The 20,916-nt window shown below is 39.4% G+C and overlaps 1 protein-coding gene across 2 annotated transcripts in view; it reads left to right on the forward strand.

Annotated features, from left to right (window-relative positions):
• Nucleotides 1–20,916, forward strand: part of SLC44A1 (solute carrier family 44 member 1) — a 67,122-nt gene that overhangs the window by 2,278 nt on the left and 43,928 nt on the right. For both annotated transcript variants that reach the window (XM_074569847.1, XM_074569846.1), the window contains exons 2-3: nt 18,125–18,214; nt 20,675–20,817. In XM_074569847.1, the coding sequence (XP_074425948.1) occupies nt 18,125–18,214; nt 20,675–20,817 (233 nt within the window). The remainder of the gene's footprint in view (nt 1–18,124; nt 18,215–20,674; nt 20,818–20,916) is intronic.

The following is a 20,916-nucleotide window of genomic DNA, read 5'->3' on the forward strand; positions in this document are numbered from 1 at the left end:
GCAGGCTTATTTGTGGGTAACATGAGACCAAAAGCAGAAGAAATAGAGTATCAGATGGTTTAAATATCTGGCTTGTTCATATGTTTCAACTAACTGATTTTGATTTTCAGTGAAATTTTGTGTCCCACTGTCAGGGCGTGTGATGCTAATAGTACGCTACTGAACATTTCATTTGCTTTCCTTATGTGTACCAAGATGTGGTACAATAATTGAGCTTTGTATCCCATACATGTAACTGAAGTATAAAAAATGGTTGTTTACTTAATTCCTTAGCCATGAGCAATTGTGCGTCTTCTCAGGAAATCCAAATCAAAGGGTACTTGCTGAATATTTTATCAGCAACAGTTTTGTCTGGTATATCGATTGCAGAAACCTTGCTACCAACAATACAGCATTACATTAACGCCTCATGTCTGTCTTATCCTCTCTTTTATCATTAACAATAAATTTGTATTCCTCATCTACCATTGTCTTTATACTCCCCCCTCTGTTATTTCCTCTTAAGCTTTCCTGAGCAGGAGTCCCTCAGACATTCCTTCATGTTGCCTCATTTCTTGTTTCTCCCTGTGTGTAGCTTCATCTTAGTATTTGACATACAGTCTGTCCTCTTATCATGACTCCTCACCCTCATTCCGTATGACTTTGTTTTTCAAGTTGATTTCTCATCAAGTTTATTCTTCAGCTCTCTAGCCTATTTGATCTTCATCTGCTAATCGTCATTTCTGTTTCTGGGAGAAGTGATTACTTCTGTTTTGATTTTGCCAGCCATCTTATCTGATTACTGCATCTCCAAGTCCCTTTCTCATGACTGCCACCTCCTCATCTCATTTATGATAATGCACCTACCTCTGACTGGTTGTTGAACCAGGCAGATTTCTTTGACGTTTTCTTCCTAACTCTTATTTCATACTCAATTACCTCGCTCCCCCCACCCCACCCCCCAATGCATTTCCCAGATCCTTTTGCTTTGCAGGCTGTATAGAGCTCTGCCTTAGGCTTTTTCCTGTATCTCTTACGCTGCAGAATCTAAAGGTTTCCAGAGAAAAACTGATTAGAATTGGCATGTTTACCTTTCCTCAGCACTCCTGCCTGCTGCTTACAGTGATGGATTCTTGTGTTTGCTCTCTGTTTTTTCTGCCTTTAACTGCTTAGCCTGACCCCAAAGCCCCATTCATTCAATTTTTCTGCTTCAACTCCATATTTCTGTTTTTTACGTCTTGCTGCCATCTTAAGCCCTTCCTGATTTTTTTCTGAGTTACTGTTCTCCATCCTTAAGACTGACAGTCAACTCTAGTCTGCTTACCTTCTCTTCCAAATTCCTGGAACAGAAAAATTTACACTTGTTGTCGTACATTCTCTCCTATTTCTTTGTACTAAATTCCTTCCAGTCCAGTTTCTGTGCTCTGCTGAAATTGCCTTCATTAAGATCTCTACAGGCTCCTGGCCAAGTTGCAAGGATTCCCCTCCTTTCTTACCCTCCTTGACCTCTGCTGCTTTCAATACTAACTGTAATCCTCTACAGCTTGATGTCTTATTCTCTCTGGGCTTCTGTAATACTGTCCTCTTGTTATTCTTCACTGCCTTCTACTCTCCGATTATTATTTCTTCTTCTCTACTGCTGTCTGTGCTTGTAGTTCCACATTTTTTCCCCCCTTTTATTAACTTACCTCCCGTTCTACTAAATTTTTCAACTTGAACTGCTGTGAGTAATGTTAAGGTAAATTTAATACAGCCATACCAGGCTTTCTTCCAGGTGTGCTCATTCTTTCCTGTTGTTCCACTGCTGTTTTGCCTGTTGAGGTGCTTTAATCTGGAATACTTCTTTCCAGCTTTGTTTGTTGTTTTTTTTTTTAATTCAGTCTTATTCTATGCTCACATGAAGTTCTTTCACTTCCCCTGGTGTGGTATCTTCTGTGATCTGCGCTTGTTCTTTATTGTAACAACCAGAGTTCTTGTTTATCTGTTGTTCCTTTTCAGTGTTACAACCAAGTCATCCTCTTTGTTTGTTTAGGTGATTATGCTGTTCTGTACTTACTTAGGTGGACTTTGCGGTATTTTTTTTTTTTGTGCTTGCTGTCTCTTGACTGTCACCATCTTGAACTTGTTGGGCAAGCCTTGTAAAACGTAAGCTAGATTTTAGAGTTGTCTTAGAGCAGTCAATGTCCTCTTCATTAATTATCATAACCAGATCCGCCTAACACTTCTTTGAACTGTAGATGTTTGGCCAAAGTGTGGTGACATCTCATCAGGCAAGGTGAAAACCTCATAAAGGATATAAGGGAAAAAAACCCAAACCAACCCTGCATATCTACTGTCTTGCAGTGCTGCTGGTTGTCAGTACCTTCACGTGGTTTCAGCCCACTGTCTTCCCTTGCCATAGTTTTATCATGAGCTTCTCAAGATGGGCGCTTCTGTCTGGTTGCATCTCTTTCATCATGGATGTGCTGTGCAACACAGCTTGAAGTTTTTGATCTTTTTTGATACAGATAATTTTCTTGTGCTGTTTTGGAAGTGATCTTCTCTTCCGAAATGTTGAGATCTTTCGAGCAAATGGTGCTGAAGCTCCGAGTTGATACAATAATCAAATTTCTTCCAGATCTTTAGTTTCATTAAAGAAGAAAAATGGATTTTGCAGTTGAGCAGCAATACTCTCTTCCCTTTCTTTTCATTCTTCTCCTTCATCAGTGGTATATTCTGCTGTCTCACAGTTATTAGTCCATTGTAAAACTGGATTTCCAGGAGATGCTGTTGGAGTTCATAGCTCCCATGTCACCATAACTATTAGGCTGTGCTGTAGAGTCTGTTTGATTTAAGTAATCCATACAGGTTTTTGGGTTTTTTGGTGTGGGTTTTTTTTGAGCAAGCAAACTTACTTCATAGGGTAGCTCAGATTGCTCCACCCATCTGGTTTATAGCACAGCTCCACAAAGTTTGCATTGTTATATCTGGGGGGACAGAAGTTCATAGTTCATGAAAGGGAACAATCTGTGGGTAGAAGTGGATTTTAAACTGCTTTCACTTGGGGTAGTTGTGATAGAGAATCCATTCTCCCTTCCTGCTCTTCTGCAGTTGAAGTGGCTGATTGTAGTTAAAAGGCATTTACTTTAGCATGATGTTACAGGAAACAAGACAAGGTATTGAGGTCTTAGTGTTTGTGTTGGGTCTGGGAAATACTGTGTGTGTTTGTTTATTCTGTCATTGGCAGAATGGCAGTGGCACAGCTTTGTGTGCTACTGGCTTAATCAAAGATATGTGTGAGAGGACATCGAAATCTTGCTGGAAATTGGAGGCATGACCGGGATAAACAAAGCATGTGTTATTCTTGGTGGTTTTAGTGGTGGCCTTGGTTTTTACAAGATTAAAAGAAGTTCCCATTATAAGACGAGATGAAGACAGATTATCCATTAACTTTCCGATAAGCACCTGTTGTCAAAACAACACAGAATAAACCTGGAGTTCCTAACTTTTAAAAAAATGTCATAGTTTGATGAAATGTCTCTTCTGAGCTAGTGTGGACAATACATATCATTAATTGTATTTCAGCCATATCTTCAGTTGTCAGAGATTCTTGCAGTCAAATATGTGAATATAGTGGACATCAAACCAAATCCATTTGATTGTGGGCATGGGTAGTATCACGGAAGAATACCAGCCGACTAATAGCACTGATGGGCGGCAGAAATAGAATGCCTTGTGAATTCTACTTTCAGGCACTAGAAAGCTAGATTTCCTTTTCAACACATTGACAGTAGCTGAAGCTTCTGTTCTAGTCTCTGTCGAGTAGATACAGTGTGAAGGGTGTAAGCAGGATCCAAGAACAGTGCTAACGAGTGAAATTTCTCAAGAAGTGTTGACTACTTTTCTGTGTTTCTGGTCTGTGAGCTCTACTCAGTTCATGTGAAGCCTCACAGGTCTCTGTTTACAAATGCTGTCACAAGCAACTGCACAACCTGTACAAATAATTCCTTTTGATCTTAGCCTAGAAAGTATTTCAATTATGTAGCTACTTGTAAGTACTTTCTCAAATTCATTGAGTTTTTTCCAGTGAGGAGTAGCTTCCTCTGAAGTTCAGACTGTCTTTCAGTTTTGTCGCATCTTAAAAGTTTCAAATGGCACACATTATTTTCTTTACTTTGTCAGGTAACTCAAAGATTTATTTATTTATTTATTTATTTTTGTAGCACTTCAAGAAATTATAGTTTGGATTAAGAACAAGCATGGGACATACCCTTACAAGACAAATTTTCTGTAAAGTGAGAACAGTTTTCGAAAAGATTGATTAACTTTCATTGTTAATAGTGAATGCTAAATCCAAAGCTAATGTTACTGTAACCTAATTGGCATCTAGAATGCTGTCAGCCATCAGACTTTTAGGTTAGTAATTGTAAGGGTATAGTCAGTATTATTCAACTGACCACTTTTTTGTTACATAGTGAAGATGTCAACTGTCTTTATGCTATTTACTCTAAAGGCACTAACTGTGCATGCCTTTTTCTCTGTTGTGCTGACTATAATTTTTGTTCCTTTGAACTTACCTTGGTGGTTTATTTTATGAAGATCAAAACTTGCAAACTAACCTAACAGAAACTGTGTCTTTGTCATTTGGCATTTGAATCTTTCTTGCTTGAAGGAACTGTTGGAAAATTGTGTAAGTCTTATGCTTTGCTTCTAAAAGACAGTCATGCAGAGTGTTAGCAGGTGATTTCTGCCTGCTGACAAAACTGATTGCTAATTTTTACTTTTATTTGGTGAAACTGTACTGAGAGCTTTTTTGTGTATAAATTTTAGAAACCAAGTCTATGTTGGTGAATATATAATAGGGTTCTTTTAGGTCTTGTGGACACTTTAAAGTTTCACAGATTTATGAAGTAAATAAATTCAATTTTATTGGTTGTCCTCCTGTCTCTAAGCCCCCTCTTTTTTTTTAATCTTCTAGGTAAGCAAATATCTAATGTGTAATAAAAGCGTACAATTGTATGACAACAGCCTCGAGAAAATCTGTATGCATATTTAAGAAGAGAGAAGAGCCAACTTCATTTTGAAGTTCAGCTTTACAGTCCTAAAGTTAATTTTCTCTGCTTTAATATGATTTCAACAGCCAGTGTGCAATGCATAGGAAAGTTGAGATTCCATACTGCATTTTACATGCCAGTTTCTAACTGTCGCTATTTTAACCACTAGTAGTGCTAAAGTATGGTGCAGAGTCACGGCAAGCAGAACATGGTGACTTGTGTCTGATACCCTTTCTTAATAAATATAATGTAGTTAAGGAGCTGTTTACAGCAGAAATGAACTCTGGCCTGTTTCATTTCCTAGAATCGTAGAATCATAGGGTTGGAAGGGACCTCTGGAGATCATCTAGTCCAACGCCCCTGCCAGAGCAGGGTCACCTAAAACAGGTTGCACAGGAATGCATCCAGGTGGGTTTTGAATGTCTCCAGAGTTGGAGACTCCACCACCTCTCTGGGCAGCCTGTTCCAGGGCTCTGCCTCCCTCAAAGTAAAGAAGTTCCTCCTCACGTTTAGGTGGAACTTCCTATGCTCAAGTTTGTGCCCATTACCTCTTGTCCTGTCACTGGGCACCCCTGAAAAGAGCCTGGCCGCATCCTCCTGACACCCACCCTTTAAGTATTTATAAGTGTTGATAAGGTCCCCCCTCAGCCGTCTTTTTTCCAGACTGAAGAGGCCCAAGTCCCTCAGCCTTTCCTCATAAGAGAGGTGTTCCAGTCCCCTCATCATCTTGGTAGCCCTTTGCTGCACCCTCTCCAGCAGTTCCCTGTCCTTCTTGAACCGGGGAGCCCAGAACTGGACATGGTACTCCAGGTGTGGCCTCACCAGGGCAGAGTAGAGGGGGAGGATGACCTCCCTCGACCTGCTGGCCACACTCTTCTTGATGCACCCCAGGATGCCGTTGGCCTTCTTGGCCATGGGGGCACATTGCTGCCTCATGGTCATCCTGTTGTCCACCGGGACTCCCAGGTCTCTTTCCACAGAGCTGCTCTCCAGCAGGTCAGCCCCCAGCCTGTACTGGTGCATGGGGTTATTCCTCCCCAGGTGCAGCACCCTACACTTGCCCTTGTTGAATTTCATAAGGTTCCTCTCTGCCCAAATCTCCAACCTGTCCAGGTCTCTCTGGATGGCGGCACAACCTTCCGGTGTGTCAGGCATCCCAACCAGCTTTGTGTCATCAGCAAACTTGCTGAAGGTGCACTCTATCCCCTCGTCCAGGTCGTTGATGAATATATTGAAGAGGACTGGACCCAGTACTGACCCCTGGGGAACACCACTCGTCACTGACCTCCAAGTAGACTCTGTGCTCCTAATCACAACCCTCTGAGCTCTGTCTTTCAACCAGTTATCTATCCACCTTACTGTCCATTCATCTAACCCACACTTCCTAAGCTTCCCTATGAGGATGCTGTGGGAGACCATGTCGAACACCTTGCTGAAGTCAAGGTAGACCACAGCTACCACCCTCCCCTCATCTGTCCATCCAGTCATGCCATCATAGAAGGCTATCAGATTAGTCAGACATGATTTCCCCTTGGTGAATCCATGTTGAGTACTTCTGATAGCTTTCTTTTCCTCCACATGCCTTGAGATGACACCCAGAATAAGCTGTTCCATCATCTTTGTTGTTTTGTGTGTTTGTTTTTAAATTGAAACCATTCTTGCTGCTCTCCAGGTACATTATTTGACTGAGGAAGAGACCTCTGAATGCTGTATTCAGATTCATAGAAACAAAACAGGAAACCCATTAAAGTATGTTGTTCAAGGTCATGATAGCCACGTCCTGGGAATGCGTTGTCAGACTCTCCCTAGTTTGCTATGAAAAACTGCAGAATAATTGCCTACTTATAAGGAAGTATGCTTATGTAATAAGCTAAGGACTTGACACATTATTTCCCTTTCCATTCTCCTCCCACCCTTTCTTTAAATCAGATAGAGCCTTCTTAGTGTTGGTTCCTATTAGCCTAATACGCCTTCAATGTCCTCAAGCACTGCCCTCTTACTGTAATCCTGAGTAGGTTTCTTTCTTGTTATTCCAGAATTTTGGACCTGTAAATCAGAATTTTGTATTTAAGAAGCTATGTAAGCTTCCTCCCCCGCCCCCCCTCCAAAAAAAAAAAGTAAGCTTAAAGTTTTTCTGATCGTCATTGGAGGAAATGAGGGAAAAAAGGGCTCTGAGGAGCTTTTATTGTGCTGATGTCATCCTTTAAATGTAACTGAATATGGCTATTGGCTTCTCAATTTCCAACACTTTGGAAAATTTGGGGAATTTGGGTTTCATATGCAGTGATATGGAAGGATGCACATGGCCAACGTATGCAACAGTTAGCTGATAGTGTTCAGTGTAGTGCCACGAGGACCTTGGATGTGTTGACATATGCAAATACAAGCCTCTAACCTCACAGAATCCTCCTCCAAGTAGGCCTTCGCCTTTGAAAGGTAGGAAGCTCTTCTGCAAGGACTGTAAATGATTTTATGATTTTCAATTGACACACCCGTTTGAATGTAGTATGCAATTTTAAAGCATACTTAGCAAACTGCTGTGAATGTCTAGTAAGTGGCAACATCGTCATTTTTCACAGCAGTACTTGTACAGGTCACGAGCTTTTAAACAGCAGTGATGTTTTTGTCTTGAATTCTGGCTTTAGACACTTTAGAAGGGTGAAAAAATTCTTTTAGGGGAAATTGCTCATCACAGACAAAGACAGTGCAGAGAACAGGGGCAGTGTTTTCTGTGGAATGTCCTTCATCTTCTGTGTTGACCGTTAACAGGGGAGTTCTGCTGTGTTGTTTTTTTCTTCTACTAATGTCATGTTGTGATAAAGCTAACACGTTTGGAAGAAAACTGTGTGTAGTAGTTGGACAATGTTTTACTAGTCCAAAGTTTGAAAATATTTTGTATTTTGGGACTTGCAGTCTCATAGTAAGAAAATCTGAGAATCACGTTAATGTACAAGTTAAACAGGTTGATGTACAAGTAGAAAATTCAATGTGATGAAGTAACTTGGTAGGTGCAAAATATCATCAAAGGTGAACTGTTTGGGTTTTTTTTTTATTTTGGGTTGGGTTTTTTTTGCATGACTGCTTTTTATTAATGATTAAAAACCATCGAAGTACCAAACAAGCTTTGAAATGGATGCTCTAATCCCCTGAAAAATATTACTGTGATATTTGTAAAGTGTCCTTACTTATTGCTGCTTTTAAATAAGTACTGAACAACATGTGATGAAGAAAAGAAACAAGAACTAAATAATTTAGGTGTTTAAAAAGTGGGCTTTTGTCTGCAGATGGCCTTCTTTCTAAACTTTAAAATCTCAGCGGGTGTGCTGATCATGTTAGCTCTTTATTTAATCAGCTGTGTTATGTTTCAAGATAAATATTTAAGTTGTAGACTGAGGTGGAACCATGTAATAAAGGAGTTTTAGAAGCAATGTTTAATATGAGTTGACTGAAAAGATGAGTGGAAGATGATATACAACACAGCATATGTCAGATTCATAAGTGAAGTCTTCCAGTATGAGTTTTCAGGGTAAGTATCTTTATATTACACCATCAATAATGTTGTAAGTCCTGTCTTACATGCTCTCAATTTTGTTTACATTATGTTGAAAACTCATAAATACTGTTTGGGGAGTATTAGAACACTAGTGAAGTAGGAGGTGTGGACACATTGAATTGGTGGTATGCTTAGTCTCTGAAGGGAAGCAAAGTATAAATTCATTACCTTTTGATGGATGACTTTAAAGCAGTATTACACCTCCAGAAAACACCTCCTAACAGGAACCCTAAGTTTCATACTAATAAAGAGCAGATGCATCTTTTCAGTGGACAAGGCCTTAGAGAACAATTGGTGATGTGAAGTAATTAGGCAAATGAGGACATGGGTGCTTATATGTGAAGTACTGGCATGTGGCTCTGAGTAACATCCAAAAGCATGACTAACGTCTGCTTTGCAGAAAATTGAAAAATAAAACATTTTGGAATTAAATTGAAGCAGAAATTCCACAAAAACGGACATTTAACACCGCCGTGATTTGCATGTTCTGTAATGCAATCCCTTTTGGAATGGCCCAGAGGCATCTGTCTTGTTATCCAGAGGATGGTGTCATCCTGGAGGGCACTTATGGGAAATAGCGTGTAAGGTTTTCCAATGTTTTTAGAGACAACTGCCACTAGTAGCTGTAATGGTATTATGGTGACAGCTCACTTGCCCCTATAAGTGGGAGATCTAGCTTCAGTTTTGTAAGTCTTGGGGAATTCAAGCCTCTGCCTCCCAGGAGAGTGCTATATTCAGCAGGCTCTTCACAGTAGGAGCAATACCGTTCTTCCCCAGAGGTCTACACTAAGAATTTTTTTGGTATGTTTATGGAGATATTGATACAGCATGGTTCATTCTTTCAGGGAACTGGTATACAGTAAAAGTTTGAGTTTGTTGGTGCATGTTCCTCCTCTAGTAATGGAGGCATACCAATAACTTGCTGTATAATAGATGAGGTTTATTGTGAACTTGAGAGAATCACCTGAATTTGTGGTAAACTGCAGCAAGCTACTGCTTGGTGTTCTATGTGAACATCTATAGGTCATGCTCAGGAAGTCTGTAGATACTTGTGAGCATTTTAACTAGGGCAGCTTCTCACAGTGTTCCTAGGCTTCAAGGTGCAATAAACTAAGGGTTTTCTTTAAAGAAATTGTTAGGTAGTTGATGAAGTCATGAATTGAAGATAGTTTTAACACTTAAAGACTTTGGGCACTTCAACAGAGTGCATTCTTCACTCGAAGATTTTTATATAGAGAGCTAGTATACCCGAGTTGTTACTTTTTTTTTTTAATGTTCTCATGTTTTACACTCAGATCAGTAATTATCTACTAAGTTGGTTGTGTATGCAGACAAATGCTCTGTTTTTCATGAAATAATTACTGCCTCATGTTTATAGTGAGACACATGCAGTCTATACCTGTAATTGGTATCATGTATGTTTTAACCACTTTGTGGGCAAAATGTAGTGCTAATGCACTGTGCTAGTCATCTTACTCACTGCAGTTTAACATTCATAATGAAAGGAGAGAAGTGGCTGGTTAATTCATTTTATGTCAAAATAGCTGCAGCTGCATATGGAATGGGGAAGTTGATTCTTGATTTTAGGCTCCAGGTTAGAGTGATCTGGAAATATCCTAAACTATTAATGCTCAGGGTCAGGACTCATCTCCTATTCCTCTTTATGTGCTTGAATTAGGACCTGTTCAGAGGTGGAAGAATTTTCATTAGGACAACATACAGTTGCTGCTAGTTCTTCTTTTAAACAGCTGAATAGTGTAAAAAGGTGTGCCATGTCTTGGACAGAAAAATGCCATTCTCTTTGGTAAACTGGAGAATTACATTCTTGTAATAGAAGCATTTTGGTAAACTAGTAAAGGTGCCATGCTTCATAGTGAAGGCCAGCATGTGATTGGGGCTGTTCTTTAGCTTGTAAAAATACATGAAGCGAGTAAAGAATCAGCTCCTTAAACGGTCGTTAGGAAATGATGACAAATGGTTCAAGAACTGGCTTTTTGGCAGTGTAGGGAGGTATCAGTAGCATGTGAAGCTGGAGTTTTGAGTTCAACAGAACAGCTTCTGGCCTGGGTGACTTCTCGGTAGCAACCTCTTTAACCTGTATTGCCTGTTTCCCAAAGAGAACTCAGGAGCAGACCATGCCTTACATATCATTTTGTGGTGTGCACAGTGTTGCAATCAACCCACCAATTCTGAAGCATTGAACTTGCATTGTAGGTGTAAAATGTATTGTGTACTCATGGTGCCATTGGAATGAACTAAATGCTAATCATACAGTCAGTTGAATCTCTGGTACGTTATCAGAACCAGCCTTCCTTCTCGGAAAGCTATAGTCTGCAGGACGCAATGGCAGCTTCCCCCTAAAGAACCCGGTCAGGATGAGTATCCTTTTTTGCCTCTGAACGCTGTTCATTAATGCTATGCATACACTGTGGCTCTTTTATCTCCTGTGTAGATAGATAGCTACAGAGTAATTTAGCTTCTTGATTTACTCATATGAACAGCAGTCATTTCTATTTACTCTCCTGCAATGCGCTACAGTTGCATATACTCTGGATCCAGGTGTTACATCGAGGTGATAAAAGAGCAGAGAATGTAAAGGAGTTGTAGTTAGATGAATGTGGTTCTTAGGATGAGGTTTTATAACAAATGATCTTAAACTGCCACATCAGTAACAATATCCCTGATGAATTTTAAAAGTACAGTAAATCTATCATTTCATTTAAAAAAGCAACACCCTGAAATACTTGTATACCAAATTTCTCCATACCTTCATTATTGAAACTGATTACAAATGATTACAATGGATATTCCAAGTTTTTCTATAGTGACTCTTAGCAGAGCAAAAAAAAAAAAAAAGCTATTTGAAAAATTCATTTATGCAATCTTTTTGTACTAATTTAAACTACTGGTAACTTATGTTTTAAAAAAAATAAATCTTTTATGCAGGTTACACACATCTTATTCCTTCAGGAAACTACTCATTCTCCCCCAAATATCATTGATCTGACTTGAGCTAACTTGGCAGTGATAGCTAATTCAGCAGTGATAGTTGATGCAAAGCTATTGCCTTCCTATGAGTTTAATGAAAGATTGAGTCAAACTGTTTCTGCAGAGAAAGGGGCCATAACAAAAGCTGACTTATTCTCAAATGTCAGAGAACCTAAATGAGAAGGGGGGGAAAAAAAAAAAGAAAAGATAAGGAATTGTTTCCATTGGACAAAGAACTGTGATCAGAACTTTCCCTTTGTTAAGTATCAGAGGATCTGATTGTACTGTGCAGAAAGTCCAAAGGAAATCAATCTTAACTAGTTCCATGGCTTCTAGAACTATTGATTTTTTTTTTTAGCTGGGTTTTGTGCTTAAAAAACAAATTAAACATATGTCCCACTGAAAAGAATGGTTATAGACACCATTTAGAGGAACAAGCTGGAGTTCAGATATTCATGCAGACCAGTGTTCATAATTGACAGCCTAATGCAACAGTTTTGTGGAAGGAAGATGCATCTTAAATTTTCTTAAATTTTGTAACTGCTCATAGGGAGGAAATCTTCATAAGGGGCATGCAGTTGCTGTGGTGATTGAGATATTAAAAACATGGAAGGTGGACATAATATAGAAGGGAGACTAACGGTCAGAAGAGGTAAAAAATTTCAGTGTATGTCCATGAGGGGAAAGCAGTGGATGGATTTATTTTGTGAACTTATCCAATCTTTAAGGAAAGGTTAAATAATTAATGAATGTAAATGCTGAAGGCAGTGGGGAAGTTCCCGTGCACTAGGTCCATGTGTGGCAGTACAGTAGCCCACCAGCTGAAGCGACAGAAGTGTCAGAAAGTGTAAGTTGTCTGAAAAGTCACATCCTTAAAGTATGGTATGAACTGTTAAGGGGGGAGTGGGCCAAATGTTAAAGTGCCTGAGGATGCTAGGATCTGAAAAAACTTTGTAAAACTACGCCTGATTGTTTAGATTGATAAATCAAAATGCTGTGTCTTGTATTCAGTATTCAATAGAAAAAAAAAGTGGGCAGTTCTAAGCATGGAAATTATGAAAGCTTATTCTTAATGCCTGCAAATGGGAAACTGGATGTTCTGCAGCAGCATCTTGTGTTAGAACCAGGTTGAAAGAAAAAGGAAACTAAAACAAAAGAATTGATTGCTTTTTAAGAGGAAATGTCAAAATTATTTGTGTGGATCTCTGTATAAAAACTATTTCAACTTTTCTGTCTGATTTTCTCTTATTTTTGAGTTGAAGTGTAACTGATCTAAACCAAATGCTGAAGTAGAAGAATATTGGATTACTGTGTTTCATCTGCATGTAAGGTTTCATCTAGTGTTACTTACAAGTAGGGGTAATGAACAATTTGTCCTGCCTGTGGACCTTCCAGGAGTTTGGAGCAGCTGCACTTGGAAGCCTTCTCTTGAGCCAGAACAGCGTAGTTCATGTAACTGGTATCTCATGAAGTTTTAACTCAGTTTGGCTTTGCTGGCTGTGGATCTTGCCTTAAAATTTTGACTCCTCTTGGCTTTGTTAACACTGTGTGTGGTAGTCCTGGAGTTAGATTAGTAGTCTGGAAGATGCTCTTCCTCATGACTAGTAAATCTTCCTATGGCGTTTTGATGGGACATCCTCCAATGCTGGGTCTCTTTTAAGACTTGTTTTGGGCTGAGAAATGTGAGGGCTGTATTTGTTGTTCTGTTTATGTCTGTATTCTTACAACCTGTGTGTTCATATGCAAATCGGGATGGTCCTATACTCTTCAGTTGCTAATTTAAACTCACTAGCCAAAGTAAAGCTTGGAGTATAACCTCTCACTGCATCTCCTTTTCATCCAGTGGATGTTACTCAGGCCAGTTATTCACTGGGTTGTCCTTAATTCAGCCCATCTGTCTCAGCAGCAGCTTCATTTTTGTCTTCCTGAAGTACATGATCTGATCACCACAAGACTTTAGGATTTCTTTCTGGTGCCTTTTTCATGGTGCTGCAACATCCTCTGTTGATGGCAAATTCCATCTTTATCCTGATCTTGTTCACATCTTTACTACTTACCCACAACTTGATTATCCATATATATAATACTGCAGATGTCCTTTACTTGGCTTCTTGTCACATCACTCCCGAATTGTACATTGCCTAAGACATTCTGTGTTTAAAAAAATTCTCTGTAATTCCTTGCATCTGTAGTTTTCTGCTGACAGGCCATATTTTTACTTTTTTGTCTGCTTATGTGTTTGTTGTACTCTGGCTGGGGACGGCGAGTATGGTAGCATCCAGTACAGCTGTTACAGTTAGCAGTGAAAGTGGTAAGCCATTGGCTTTACATATCTGTAAAGTATATTACAGTATGCAGGAGACATGTAAATTCAGACCTGCTACGTGGTGCTGCAAAGGTACATTTTGGAAGTGGCAGGGAGAAAGAAATCTGGACGGTGGGGTTCTGTGTTTGTTTTGAGGTGACTGGATGCAATGAATACCAAGAAAATAGTCCCTTTTTATTTTGTATTTGCATACAAGTGCTTACTTTCTTGAGACCACCTAGCTCTGAATTCAACTACAAAAACCAACAGCTAATGTGCTGGCATTCCTCACACTTTGCTTCTGCAAGAAAAAGCCTAACTCTAGACATCCAACTCTGTAGGTGTGGAATTAAGACCCAATTGTAAATTTGTGCTGCACTCAGCAGTTCTGATTTTTTTTGAGAAGCATTGAGTTTGACAAGTTTTTTGGAAGTAGACAGATGTAGACTTATGAACACACACATTCGGGTTCTTGAGTAAATAATTCTTAGAATCATAGAATTGACTAGGTTAGAAGGGACCTTTCAGATCAAGTCCAACCATCAACCTAACTCTGACAAAAAACATCATTAGACCATGTTGCTAAGCACCACGTCTACCCATCTTTTAAGTATTTCCACGGATGGTGATTTCACCACTTCCCTGGGCAGCCTGTTCCAATGCTTGATAACCCTTTCAGTGTAAAAATTTTTTCCTAATATCTAATCTAAACCTCCCCTGGTGCAACTTGAGGCCAGTTTTTCTTGTCCTATTGCTTGTTACTTGGGAGGAGAAACTGACCTCCACCTCTCTACAGCCTCCTTTCAGGTAGTTGTAGAGGGTGATAAGGTCTCCCCTCAGCTTCTTTTTCTCCGGGCTAAACAACCCCAGTTCCCTCAGCTGCTCCTCTTAAGGCCTGTACTCAAGAGCCTTCACCAGCTTCGTTGCCCTTCTCTGGACTCGCTCCAGAATCGCAATCTCTTTCCTGTAGTGAGGAGCCCAAAACTGGACACAGTACTCGAGGTGGGGCCTCGCCAGTGCCGAGTACAGGGGGATGATCACTTCCCTAGTCCTACTCACCACACTGTTCCTGATACAGGCCAGGATGCTGTTGGCCTTCTTGGCCACCTGGGCACCCTGCTGGCTCATACTCAGCCAGCAGTCAACCAACGCCCCCCAGGTCCTTTTCTGCCAGGCAGCTCTACAGCCACTCTTCCCCAAGCCTGTAGTTCTGCATGGGGTTGTTGTGACCCAAGCGCAGGACCCAGAACTCTTAACTGTTATGATCAGCACAGAATAGCTGTAACAGGCAGGAGACGTGTTCCCAACCTGCACGTTTTTCTTGGAGATGCAGGGTTTTTTTGCCTGCTTTCCACTCTAACTGATAGAGGTCCTAATTCTCTATGCTCTCATAATGCTTCACAGGTAATCCTATGCTTTGTTAATGGCAAGAATATCCATAGGTGGCATAGCATAAAAGCCCTGTTTTACGAAAAAACTTAAAATAAATCAAGTTGTTTCCAAAATTTTTATTTTTCCTCTAGCTTATCTAGCTTTCTTGCATCAGCAAATATTGAAGGCTCTTAATCTGGAGGAAAAGCTGAAATCAGTAGAAGTGCTGATCTAGGACTGCAGGCAAAGCACGTGTGCTAAAATTTTAGGGTATTTTAGTTACAACGGAAACAAAGTATAGTTTCCAGACTGCAGAACAAACAACATTTGTTACACCTTATGTTGACCATAGATTAGCAATTTGTGTTGCCCAAGCGTGAGTATCAAGGTCTCAGTAAACATCTAAGGGTTGGGTGGGGAGTGGTCACTAGAGATGTATGAACACCAATATCAAAGATGGGGATGAAGGGCTGTGAAGCTATGGAAGAAGATACACTGGGAGTTGTGAGTGCAAGGGAGCAACTGAGAAGAAAATAGCAGATAGATACTGGCAGCTATCTTGGGTTGTACCAAGATCTGGAGAGAAGAAAGATTGGACAGCCTTCTGGAGAAGGCTGTTGTTCTACAGATGTATAATTTCATAACGTGTTAGTATCCTGAGTGGTTAAATTGAGGTTTGGTAAGTACCTAGTGCCTTTTGAATTGCCTCCAAGGGTACCTTTTGTTTAAAATACCCTCCTCTTTTATTTTTTATTTTTAAATTTTTTATTATGTTTTGGAGCAAAGTAAAGACTGTGGACACAGAATGAATTCCTCTATGCGTTACACCATGGCATCTCAGGTTTCTTTTTGACATATAAATTGCAGTCCACTTAGTAAATAAAATGGATTACTTACAGGAACTGTGACTAGTCAGACAACCTAAATCTTTGCCGGAGCTGTTACAGAGGCTGTCCAGTGGCTTTTAAAAATCCTATTAAAAGATTTTATTTGCAGATGGTACAGAGAGGATAAAAATCCCAACAAAACAAAGAAACCATACCACATGGTGTATCTTACTGCTGCCTCTTTAGTCAAGGGCAGCTTACTCTTAAGGTGCAGCTATAGCTGAAATTTATCTCTGCTATTTGTAAATGAAAGTAAATATCTACAGAGTCAAGAGTTCTTGGAGTGAATTTAGGAATAGGAAGCGTGAAGCTTTACATATTTTATGAGTTATGCTTATTATAACAATATAAATCTTACAATCTTGTTGTAAATGTTAAGTTTGAATAGTATGTTAGTTTTAACTGTGAACTGCCAGAATCAGCAAACAGGTTTGTTGAATGAGTGTAGTAGAGTGTATAATGTGACCTTTTAGCACCACTCACTACTGATTATTGAGTAAAATAAAAAGAAGTTTGACTTTTCAGAACTCAGAGTGAATTTGCACGGTTTGAATTAACAATATAAATGTAACATCTTCAAGTGGAACTTCCTTAATACAAGATTGCAAAAATAGCACAGGATTCCGTAATGCAAAGATAGACTACTTAGAAGACTGCTTTTTGAAGCGAGGTACATGCAGGATTTCATTTATATTACGTACATTTTGTAGTTTTCTAATGCTATTATTTGTAAAGGTTCCTTTTTGCATGTGAATTAGCAAAAAATGATGTCACTAATACCAAAAAACTACCTTTCTGGTATCACATGAGTTACATGCTGTAGCTTTTTTGATAAAAGTCTGCAGAAATACATGCTGGAGACAAAAGCTGTTGACACTTTCCTAACCATTCTGTTTTAATTCAGTACTGATATTTGCTACCTTGTCAACAGAAGATGCCTCAAAGTCTTGAAAGGAAAAAGAAATTAAAAATTTGAATAGTTTACCCCTTCTGCTTTGTCTTTGAAGAGACCTGTTCCGTACTCTCCCTGTATCAGTCTCCTTTTCTTTCTCAAGTATGAAAACAGTGTGTGCATTTTTTGGGTCTTAGTAGGCATATGTGAACAGTTACTACTTGGGAACTAATTGAAAAAACTTGTCTGTGCAACTGTGTATTTTTAGAAATAGCTATATTCAATATTTTTGTTATAATAACCAAATTCTGATAGGGTGGTTAGTTTTGTGCTTACAGCCAATGTTCATTCTTTTCTTAAAATCATTCTTTGCCATCTAGCAAAATACTTTTTAAGCAAAATGGCTGTTTTTAACAGACTTCAATTATCTTAGCAGTGTATACACACTTGAGAAATTTTACCTTATGAGCAGCAAACTATTTGAATTGCTTACAACTGCCTCTTTATACTTTGCCATAGAACCTCCATCATTGAGTGTTTCAGCCTCTAAGTACTAGGTTTTCCTCTCTGGCACCTGGGCGATACTGACTAGGAATTATTTTGCTGAAATGTTAAGCTCAGCTGCCTCTTGGCAGGTAGAGAACTGTTCCTGTAACAGCAATTTATCACCTCCTTTCTGCCTCCACTGTATTTGTTAAACTTGCCAATGGTGTTTTAAAATTTAGGAGCTTTTGAAAAGTTTAACCTTTTATCCTTCTTGGAAAGCAGATTACTGGAAGGTAGCTGTGGAAGACGGCAATAGCAGATACTGTTGACTCTGTGCCATTATCTTCTCTTTTCTGTTAACAGAAAAATAATACCTTGTTTCGTGGATGAATAAGTGTAAATTCCTAGATAAACTGTTGATCTAGCTTCCAGTGGTAGCACTTTTGAAGTGTCTTTCATGAACCTTACTCTTTAAGTTTTTTGACCAAGTTCCTTTAGCTATATGAGAGTTTAAAGATAATTCTTGCTGTATGTTAATGCCCTGGAGAATAGTTTTCTGCCTTTTTCTATTATAAGGAGGATACAGTTAAATAAGTATTGTTTAACCTCATCTCTCTCTTCTCACGCAAGAGCTCCAAGCGAGAGTGGAAGCCTCTGGAGGACCACAGCTGCACAGATGTACCATGGCTGCTCTTATTCATCCTCTTCTGCATAGGAATGGTGAGTAAAACTCAAAGGATTCTGTGAATGTTATATTGTTGAAGAGTTCGCATTTATTAGAAAAAAGTTTTACAACTCTTCATTCACTTAATCACTGGGTATCCTGGGTATACTGGTATGTGATCTCTCAGCTGTGGAACAGAAATGGCTAGTATGTACACATCAAAGGCCTTTGGTAGGGATCCATAATTCCTTGTTTGTGCCAGTTCTTGCTCCAGCTCCTCTTTCCCTGAAACTCTGGTTTCATTTGTGAGTGATTTTCATCATGGTGAGGTATTGCTAGATTCATGTTACTTGTGGGACTGTGGAAGTCCCAGAAATTATAGCGTTGAGTCTAGTAAACAGTTCTGTGAATCACAGTCAACATTTTGCTGAGAAACAAAGATTCTCAATATGAAACAGTTGACTGTTTTCTTCTTGGATGCTTAGTAGAAGCACCAACCATATTACTAATGGTAAGATCTTTCTCTTCAAGTTACCCCAGGTTTGTCCTGCTTGATGAAAGCATCACCTTGCTCAAGACAACCTCACAACACTGTGCACTTTATATTAAGAAACAAACAAACTTCCAAGACCTGCAGATGAGTGAAAACTAGCAATATGCTTCTTTTCATCTTGTGTTGTTTTGTGGATTTATGTATGATGTTCTTCCTAAACAGAGAATGTCTGTCACTGTCTTGTACTGCTGTGTTGCAAGCAGTAGCACTTGGAGTTTGGGAGTTCTGTTCTGTTAGCTTTCTTTTCTACTGTTCCTTGGTCTCTGGTCTTTGGAATTATTCCATTGAAAAATTTCTTTTTCTTTCCCTGAAGTGTTTGTCACTGGCTGCACTTCAAATGCAAAGACGAAAATTTTTTGTCTAAAACATACAAATTACATTCTTACTGTAACATGTGAATGTCTTAAAATCTTAAAAAGCACAGTACTTCCTGAAACAAGCAGGTCTTTTTTTGTGGTTATTTTTTCCTGCCTTTTTTGATGTTCCCTAGTTACTCAGTCTATGCCTACCTGTTCCCCCAATTATAAGTTAGTCTGCTGTGGGGTTAGTGTCACAGATTTTTCTATCTAAGCAGTATAATATACAGAGCAATTATCCTGTTGGGTCAAATACTCTGTTACTTACTGTTCTAGGGGACTTCACTTGAAGTACCATGATGGGTCAGGAGGGCATCCCTGCACTGTTGTAAATTAAATTAGATTAGATGGGGGAGAAATTATATGATTTCCCTTACCCATGTGTAGGGAAAAAATTATTGAACCAGCCAAGAACCTGAGTACTATTGTATGTAAAATGCATGCTAGCGTGTCCTTTACAGAATATTAAGGGATACGAGAAATGGAAAGTGAGTGCTGAAATTAGCTTTAATTATTGCTTGTGATAGCCTTTTGCTCACTTTGTCCTTGTTTTTCACTTTAAGTATTAAGTCTGTAAGTGCATTAGTGCATTGTGCAGAGAAAGATAATGACCAGCTTGCTGTCTCGAATTTCTCTGCAGTGATAGCCTGTCAGAGAAGGTCAATCTCCTGTATCTTTGGTCCTTTGAAACCACCCACATTTTAGCTGTTCATGCTGAATTCGTTACCTGTTATCATCTCATCTGTCACTGCCATCTGTTGCACCACGCATTTGTCTCAGCTGTTTACTCTGCTTCCCCTTCTCAAATCTTAGCTTGCCTCATCTGTAAGAGCAGTTCATTGATGGTAGCTGAGTGAGCTGATGGGTGACTTCTCCCTGTCAGTGGTGTTGCTGGAGAGCTAATGATTCTTTTGGGCCAGTCGCCTATTCATACCATCACCACCTTGATCTTGGCTTTGCTAGTGAAGTATCTCTGAAAGTTCACAGCAAGACCTGCCTGATGTTGGATATTTTCTGCATTACTCTGAGCCATTTTGTATTCTCGTGCTCTGTATTTGTTCCTTACCCACGTTTGAACCAGCATCTGGAGCCATAGCGATCTTGACCTGGTCACTTGCTTTAGAGGATTTCCTTAAAAATGTCAGCTAGGCCTCTTCATTCTAGCTTATCTTTGAAAGCACATAATTTGAAGGAAGAAAATAAAATCTTAAAGCAAGAAAATCTGGGCTGTCTGGAATCTTCTAAGATGCATACTAACCCCTGACAACTCCAGCTCTGCTTGTAGCTCTCCTTTACTGCCTGTCTTTGGCCTCCCTTTGGCTTCACCCACAACTTGCTGACAGTATGACACTCAAAAACCCCACCTACAATATTCTTAACACTGCTTGTGTAATATGCAGTGTCGGATGTCTGAAGCCTCTTTTTGTCTTGCACTTAATTTTATAATTGCACAATGGTTCTCTGTGGAGGGTCCTTGTCTCTCCTTCCTCAGTCTGAAAAAATTAAAACAACCCCACAAAACTCTGCTTAGAAACAAATGAATTAAACTGACTTTTACCAGCTGCCAAACAGAGTGTTACTAAACTGTGAGTATTTTTCTCCTCCAGGGTTTTATCTGTGGCTTTTCAATAGCTACAGGAGCAGCTGCAAGACTGCTCTCAGGATATGACAGTTATGGCAATATTTGTGGACAGAAAAATGTCAAGGTGGAGGGAATAATCAACAGTGGTCTGGACCTCACACACAAGAAGTGAGTATGTGATTCAAATGCTTCATTCTGTAAACCAGGAAAGGCAAAACCTTTCATCTTTTGAGAGTGGTTTTCAATAAAATGGGAAAAGGGATTTGC

The sequence above is a fragment of the Larus michahellis genome, chromosome Z (genome assembly GCF_964199755.1).
Source record: "Larus michahellis chromosome Z, bLarMic1.1, whole genome shotgun sequence".
In the NCBI taxonomy this organism is placed as follows: domain Eukaryota; kingdom Metazoa; phylum Chordata; class Aves; order Charadriiformes; family Laridae; genus Larus; species Larus michahellis.